Here is an 8216-nt window from a genome sequence, read left to right as displayed (position 1 = left end):
TTCAGTAATGTATTGCACTCTACAGATATTCTGTAAATTCTTTTTTTTTTTTTTTTTTTACTTTCTTAATTTGCAGAGGAGAGAGCATACCTAGGGTTGCAGAGCAGGTTGGGGAGGGGAGAGGGGGTGGAAAGTCAGGAATTAATTGGGTGGGGGACATGGGGAATAATTGCAATTTGTGGTAATGAGTATGCCGCACATCTTGGGCACAAATGGTGACAGTTAGCTTTGTACCCATGAATATGTAAAACTAATATTTTTTTTTAAATGTAAATTCTAATCTATCCTTTTATGCATTTTATATATGAGATATATGAATTTCACAAGACGTCAAATACAGAGATGCCATTTGCTATGTTTTATTTTGCTATTAGCGTGTTAAACATAACATGCAAATAATCAAAAAGAAACATATACATGACTTAGAGTGAAAAATAATTCTAGAAAAAAAGTTTCACTAGGTAAGTATGTTAATTTTTAACACTAAAAAACTTTAAGTGCATGTGGCTTCATAAATTTTGTCTAGTATTTTGCAAAATTATTGAGCTCGAAGTATGCCACTTACCTTTAACTAAACAAATTTGAACATATTGAGATAATGGGGTTCAAGACAGTAAACATCCATACATATATAGTCCTTGCTTTTTTGGGCACATTAAGTTAAGATTTAGGAATTATAAAATTGGCTGACTTCCATGCAACCAGTAAAAGGCTTTACATGTCATTTGACAACAGAGATACAGAAACACTAAATTTACAAATAAAGTAGTAAGTGTGGTTTCTATTTGTGTGTATGTGTGTGTTCTTGTGATGAAATAGGCCTGCCTTTCATCTTTTCTTTAAAAAAAAAAAAACAGTGGTAAATGTTTACAAAACATTTTCCCTCAGAGTTTAAAATTCATGGAAGTAATAAACAACAACAAAAAATGGATATTATGAAAACTGAATTTTCACACACACCAAAACAGAATTATAAGGTATTGCTCCTGGATACATCTCGGTATAATTGGAAATAGAAGATGTTAATTGATGGTGATGTCTTTTGCCACACGTAGACATTCGTACATATCAGGTGGCAGATTGGTTTGGGTGATGCGATTGCCATCTAAACGCAAATGCTTCATCTTGGAGTAGGATAGTGGACCCAGGATCCTACAGAAGCTCTTTACATCAAACTCTGGAAATTAAAAAAATAGAAAACTGTAATCATTTTGTTAGTACACTGACTTGAAGCAATCAATGAAAAAAACTTGTCAAGTCTATAATGGTATCAACTATGGTTTCTCCCCATTTAGAAAAGTCACTTATACTCTGTATCTTTGAATTTGAGACCACAAAAGGCATATTTCATGGTATCAGCAGTATGTGGTAAAGAGCAACTATGGTGGGTCAGGATATTCAATGGAATTTTTCAAAGGACAGAACTTGTTTATTAGAAATTAACTTTAGAAAGGCATTCAACAAGCATGCCATATTATCTAAGAACTCTTGAAATATTTAGTCTAACCTGAAGACATAGAAATTGATGCTGTTGTTGTATGAAAAACCTCACCAAAATGTGTCCTTAGTTTTTATGTCTTAAAATAAGAGCGATTAATTAGATGATCTCTAAAGAATTTTCCAGCAACCACACACCATGATGATGATTAAATCTCCAAGGCAAAAACAAAATCATGAAATGTTCACCATCTGAGCCCATGTTCTTCTGTGGTCAAAAACTGCCACGAAAGAAAAACTGATCTAATTTTTAATAGAAACTATGACTGTTACTGAATTATATGACCTACTTGTGTACACAGAAACAGTCTTTGTTTGCCCAAACCTATTTTAGATTAATCTCATCTGGTCCTTTTTCTTATTTTCCTTCATTATCAAATTCCAGTTAATAACAATTTCAGTAGAAACCCAAACACACTGTACTTCTTTCCTCTAAGATGCTGTCTTAAATAACTCACGTCTAATTCCAGGGATCTTTCTAAGGTATCTCCCTCTGAAAAGGTGTAGAACACTGGAAAGAAGATGGTTATGGGCCTATATTGGAATTCTACCTCTGTCACTTATCAGGTGTGTGATCTTGGAACACTTATATAATCTTCCTGTTAGATATAATATACCAATCTTGCTATGTTGCATGACAATTAAATTAATTAAGGTATGTAAAGCACTTCAAACAGTACTAGTACATTGTATGTCCTAAATAATTACTGTTGTCCTTTTAATTGTGTTCTCTTTTCCATATTTCTTTGTATTAGTGAGATCCATGATTAGGGTAATCCTTAAAGTTGCAAGTTTATAATATGAAAAATTGTTTTTGGCTATATGTTTCCTAATATTAGAGAAACATTAAGGGGATCCTTTTATATTGAGAGAATGTGAACAATTGGTATGCATGATTATGATCTGGAAAAATAACCTAAACTGAGGAGATATATGCAAAGACAAACAACAAGAACACCTCACCAAATGCTAAGGATGAGGAAGGAAGAAATGTAACTACTATGTTATCTATTCAAATGTCCACTATGAGCTGGGCACTGTAGTTTTTATCTCAGCTTGGCACTGAGTGGCCTGTAGGCCACCTCTCCCATATGCCACTGATTCTTCCATCCTTTACTTGTACAATTTACACCACCAAATATGCCTGCACCTGTATCCGTCTTCTGTCCTGTTTCAGAGAAAGAAGTAGACCCGCTCCTTTGGCTAACCTCCAGCCACCAAATCTAATAGATATCTTCAGCCCTCAAATATCTTAAATCCCATTAGCATTCTCTTCTGTCAAGTATCCTTCCTTTTAACCACAAATGTTTAAAATGTGGCATCACATATTGCCACATAGTCAATTTTCCACTGGAAACAACTATAGGAGTTTAGCTGTGGTAGCTCGACAGTGTGTTGTGTGACAAAGAGCACCAACCCTTGCTTTGGCTACTTTCCAGATACAACAAAAAACATGTGGTATTTCACAGTTTTCCTTCATAAGAACCCCCCAAACCTACTTGAAGTTATGTAAAAACTGTTGCAGAATTATGAAGTATTTTATTCACCAGGTATACTATAATTTTTTCTGATAACAGTCTTTATCCAGGATGGCAAAGGAATCAACTATCATCAGATAATGATGTTCAATTTCAATAGATTATTTTTCAGATATAATTGTTTTTTATGTGAATCAGTGTTTCCTACCCAATTTTTCTTTTAAAAAACACTTGCTGGGAGACCAGAAGGCAGTTTGGTCATCTGATTGAACCTCAAGTCAAGGTACTTGACTTGAATCTGTGAATCATAGCTTTCCTTTTCTGCCAAACTCTGATAAAGAATAGGGTGGGGAAATGGTTAATTTTAATTTCCCACCTGAATCTGTATTGCTTAAATTGAAAAAATGTCCCAGACGGCCAGTAGAGTGCATAAAGAGTCTAAATGAATCAGGTCAAACTTCATCCAGAAGATACATAAAAAAATAAACTATGCCAGCAAGAAAAGGAAAGAAGAAACTGTGGAAAAGTCAGATCAGAGAAATGGCTGTGTATAAGCAAAGGGGCTCTGTAACACTGTTTTTTTTAAAAAGATGTTTTGAACCCTTATCATATTCCTTCCTTTCTTCATCTTTGCCACAGTCAGAACTCTGTGAAGGCCACACACACCATCACAGAGATAACAGAGGTGGACGATGGTTATGATGGGAGAGGACCATGTTGAGTCCCAAGTAACAATACAAGGGATGACCATGAGACCACGTGGGCTACTCTGGGGATATGCAGAAAGGTGATTTGAAAGCCTCTTCTGAACTTGTTGGTTCCTTCCTCAGCTATATCTTGTCAAAAAATAAATGTAGGAACAAACCTAAGTCATAAAGAAGGCAAATAATAAGACGTCAACATCAAGAGATAACACAGCAGGATAAAGTAGCTGAGAATATTAAATTCAAAGAACTTAGATATTAAGTTCTGTGATCTTAATGGTTTCTTATCTGGATGCTTACTTCAAAGAAAGGGTAGATATTGGACACGTAATTGAGCTAGAACTTGTCTATGTTTGAATTAGAAGGATATTTCATTGGCATTTTAATTCATTTTTTTAAATGGAGGCAGATTTAATATTTAGCATTTAAAAACCTGAGGATACATCAATGAAACACAGACACAACTTTCTACTTACTTTCCAGTTCATTAACCTCCAGGTAATAGTTTTCAAGGTTTTCATTTACAGTCGGTATGCTTTTAAGCTTATTATAGGAGAGATCCAGCTCGACCAGGGATGATACATTAAAAGAATTTCCAGGTACGCCACTATCAGCCAGTTCATTGTGAGATAAACGCAGATACTGCAGCCCAGTAAAACGCTTGAAATATTCATCAGGGATGTTGCTGATCTTATTGTTGTCTAAGTAAAGAGTTAAAATAGATGTTGGGAGACCAGAAGGGAGTTTGGTCATCTGGTTGAAGCTCAAGTCAAGGTACTCAAGTGATTTGAGACCTTTAAAAGCAGCTGAAACGGCCTCCTCTTTCAGCTGATTATGTTGAAGATTGACGAAGGTTAGGTTTACCAGTCCATCGAAGGAGCCAAGCTTTGTGATCTTGTTATGAGTAAGTTGCAAATCCTCCAGAGATTTGGGGAGTGGGCCCACAGACTCTGTCAGATTGTTGTGATTTATATGCAACTTCTTCAGTTGTTTCAGTCTAGAAAATGTTTTCCCTTTTATCTTGGAGTTCTCTAGAAGGTTGTAATCTAGAATGAGCCACTGCAGATCAGTTACATTTTCAAAAGCCTTTTCATCAATATGGTCAATCTGGTTATTCCTAAGGTAAAGATACTTGATTCCAGGAGGTACCATTGGCACACTTTTCAATTTCAGCTCATCACAGTACATGGCAGAAGGATAGTCTGCAGGACAGTTACATTCTGGTGCACAGTTTGGTGATGATGCCCCATACATTGATATGGGGAACTCATAATCGTCGTAGTATTGGCCACTGGCACCAACGATTAATGCCAAAAAGAGAGTAAATGCACCTAAATTCATTTTTGACAAATTGTTTGAATCCTAAATAAAGCAGAAAAGTATATTACGATAAAATAGTTTATTTTCAAGAAAAGGAAATTCAATTAGCAATATTGAATGCATTAGCAAATGTACATTCTGTTATTATTATAGCACTTTTTTAGTGCAACTAATTGTGTATGTTTACATCTTTGGGGTGAACAGGTTTCAGGTTAGATTACATACACATGCGCCCCCTTCTGGGCAAGCCAGGCCTAATTGTTCCAGTCATTCTCTTTAGGTCCTTTCTTAATTAAATGCTTTTTCTGTAAGAGGTTTCTGGGTGGCGATCCTTAACCACCATGTTAGAACACTGCTTCAGAACATCCCTCAAACTGAGAAGAAATGAAAATGAGAAGATAATTATAAACTGTACACTCTCTCCTACCATTTGGCATCCTTAAAATATCTCATTAAGAAGAGGCTTACTAGGAACATGGGCAATTTGTGGTTTTGCCTGGAAGAAAGCTGTTCTTACTGTATGTGGTGGGAGGTGGGGGGGGGCACTGAGAATAGGGGGTACATTCTTTAAAAGTACCTGGTTATTGTTGTTGGTTCTGAGGAAGGGGAACAGAATTCTTGGTGTGGGTATGTATGCATGTTATTTTAAGTTTTGTTTAACATTACCTAGTTTTAAGCACACTATAAAACTGTGTTCTAAAACTATATTTAGTAAGTTAGTTTTGTTAAAATTATTGTTTATTAATCATGGACACACTAAACATACTAAAATATTTTAAATGTAGAAAGAGATCCAACTGGTAGAGAAAGATACTCTTTTCCAAGTTTTGAAGTTATCCTGTCTCCCAGTTACTCACAAATTCTCTACCTTCAACCCAAAATTGAAGGCAGCATGGTTTGCCTATCTGGATTTTAGTGTCCTCATAGAATGGATGTGGGAGAGAGGTAGGAATGAAGGAAAGCTTGTATTCGACACTGGCATTCTAAGCCATGTAGAAAAGGATTCAACTGAGAATGTAAATTAAAAATAATTTATAGCAGTTATCTTCTTATATGAATATGTTCCTAAGGTGAGGCTCAGTAAAGTACATTTGAATTGCTTGGAGAAGTGAAAAATTAGCATTTTAGGTAAAGGAAATTAGGAAATAAGAGTTGGACATTTGTAGAGTGAAGAGTTATGGCTGAGGTGAAGCTGGTAGTCCTGGGAGAGGAATCATTAATGTGAAGAAGGATCCACATTCTAATAAATAACATGAAATAGTATATATCTTCCTATGAAAGTGTGATACAAACTTTTAGATCAAGGTAGTTTGAATTAAGTAGGATCTTTGGATCAGGAATTTAAAACATCTTCTCTTTGCTTTAATGTGGAAATAAAAGGTACTTTATCTCAGCAGATAAGACACTCAAAACAAGTTGTTAGAAACATTTTGAGTGTTTACATAATGTAACATGTATCCAGATTCTTAGTAAATTATTCCCTGTGATTATGATGGAGGCATTTAATTTACTTGACAGGATTTGGCAATGATAATAATTTCATAGCCCTAAAAAGAATATGATGTCATATTCCTAGGATTATTTCTAAGTTGAAGGATGTAAAGATTTGTCTCGCTTCATTAATAAGCTCCCATCTTATTTTGAATTGAATATACAACAAAAGAGCCATGGTAACTGTAATGTGAGTATTGAATAGTAACCAAAAAAATGCTTACATTTTTTGCCATAGTAAAAACAAGGGCTCTGAATTTAGAGTTTGTAACCATATAATGATTCCACTATGAGGCAAAAGAACACTGTATGTTGCCCTGTCTTTTCAAATACCTGTGGCTATAGAGGAAATGCTTTTTTCAAAGAGTAAATCATTTCCCAAAATTTCTTTAAAACATGTTCCTTAGGACATACATTAAAAAAACAAAATTTTAAAATTAACGAATTAGAAACAAGTAATTCACAGTGTGTCTAAATCCTTTAGCTCACATTTTATAACATAGAATGTTTAATGTAAGTTGTAACAAATTGTCACAATATATTTATGACAAAACATTTCCAATGCTGATTGAAATGACCTTTATTTGCTCCAGTATTAGGTTCCAACAATGCTAACATATATAACTAATCATCATAAATAATAAACATTTGAATTTACATTTTTTTCACTGTCTAGTTTAACTATATTCTCCTTCCAACCTTGAAACTTTTCATAACTTCCCTTGCCAAGCAATGCAGCATATACTACATAAAATTCATCTCAAGTCCATAAATCATGGAAAGCATATTAAACAAAATGTGAAAGTAAATGCTCAAAACTGTGAATTTGCTGTTGAACAGCAATTGGCAAAGTGACTCTGGAATTTTTTCTGTTCCTGTTACAGTAAACGCTGTCCCAAACAGTCAGCATCCCCAGTGCTATAGTTAAAACAGCACTTACCTTACTGTCTTGACAGTGCTTTTGTTAATTCTTAAAGCAGATGCACTATGGACCAGAATCCACCAATATATGCCGTAAACTCTGTCAGGACGGAACTGGCTGCCAGATTCTTAGTGATACAAGAGCAGAAGGGCGGGGGGGGGGGGGGGGGGGGGGGACCCAGCCCAGTCACGCCAGTCTCTGAATGTAGTTATGTCATTGTAGGGATCTTGTGCTGTGGCATGTGAACACTGCTCTCTAACGAAGTGCAGGTGGACGTGGCGAGAGAGGACAGCCCAGCTCATTCCCTATGGAATGGGAGAGACATACACGTGCTCAAATACCACAGCTTTTAACCAAGAACTGAGTCCTGCTCCAAAGGTGGACACTCGCAGTGAGAAATTTCTTTTATAAACCTCCTAACTTCTGTGGCTGTAGCAACAATTAAGTGTGATTCACTCAGCCAACCATTATCTTCATCGAAAGGTCTCATAAATCAAAAACTGAGCAAATAATTTCAGGAAAAGGCAAATGAATAGACACGGAGGAATCGAATCCTTTTGCCCATCACTTGGAATCTATATTAATTTATTTGGACTAACTTAATTTTTGGCCATGAGGGTAACTTACATTAGTTTCTAATATAAGAAAAATGCGTAGTATGCAAACAGATACAAATGATAAACATCAACATTTTGAGTTTACTTCTTATGCTAAGGGGATTTTTTGTGTGTGTTATTCAGATCTGGAACCAATCAGTAATGTCTTGCCTGTTTCTTATTTTGTGGATTTAATTTAGGAATTCAC

At 35.4% G+C, this 8216-nt stretch overlaps 1 protein-coding gene across 1 annotated transcript; it reads right to left on the bottom strand.

Annotated features, from left to right (window-relative positions):
* Positions 1 to 465: 465 nt before the first annotated feature.
* On the bottom strand, positions 466 to 7565 carry LUM (lumican). Its single transcript, XM_063075716.1, has 3 exons — positions 7431 to 7565; positions 4156 to 5041; positions 466 to 1177 (listed from the first exon to the last, which is right to left on the bottom strand). Exons 2-3 carry the CDS (start codon positions 5018 to 5020, stop codon positions 1023 to 1025), a joined length of 1020 nt encoding a protein of 339 aa, XP_062931786.1. The 5' UTR covers positions 5021 to 5041; positions 7431 to 7565; the 3' UTR covers positions 466 to 1022.
* Between the last annotated feature and the right edge of the window lie 651 nt (positions 7566 to 8216).

This window comes from Cynocephalus volans, chromosome 12, assembly GCF_027409185.1.
Source record: "Cynocephalus volans isolate mCynVol1 chromosome 12, mCynVol1.pri, whole genome shotgun sequence".
NCBI classification, from domain to species: Eukaryota; Metazoa; Chordata; class Mammalia; order Dermoptera; family Cynocephalidae; genus Cynocephalus; species Cynocephalus volans.
The sequence above is the reverse complement of the archived record's forward strand: the minus strand, read 5'-3'. Positions and strand labels throughout refer to the sequence as shown.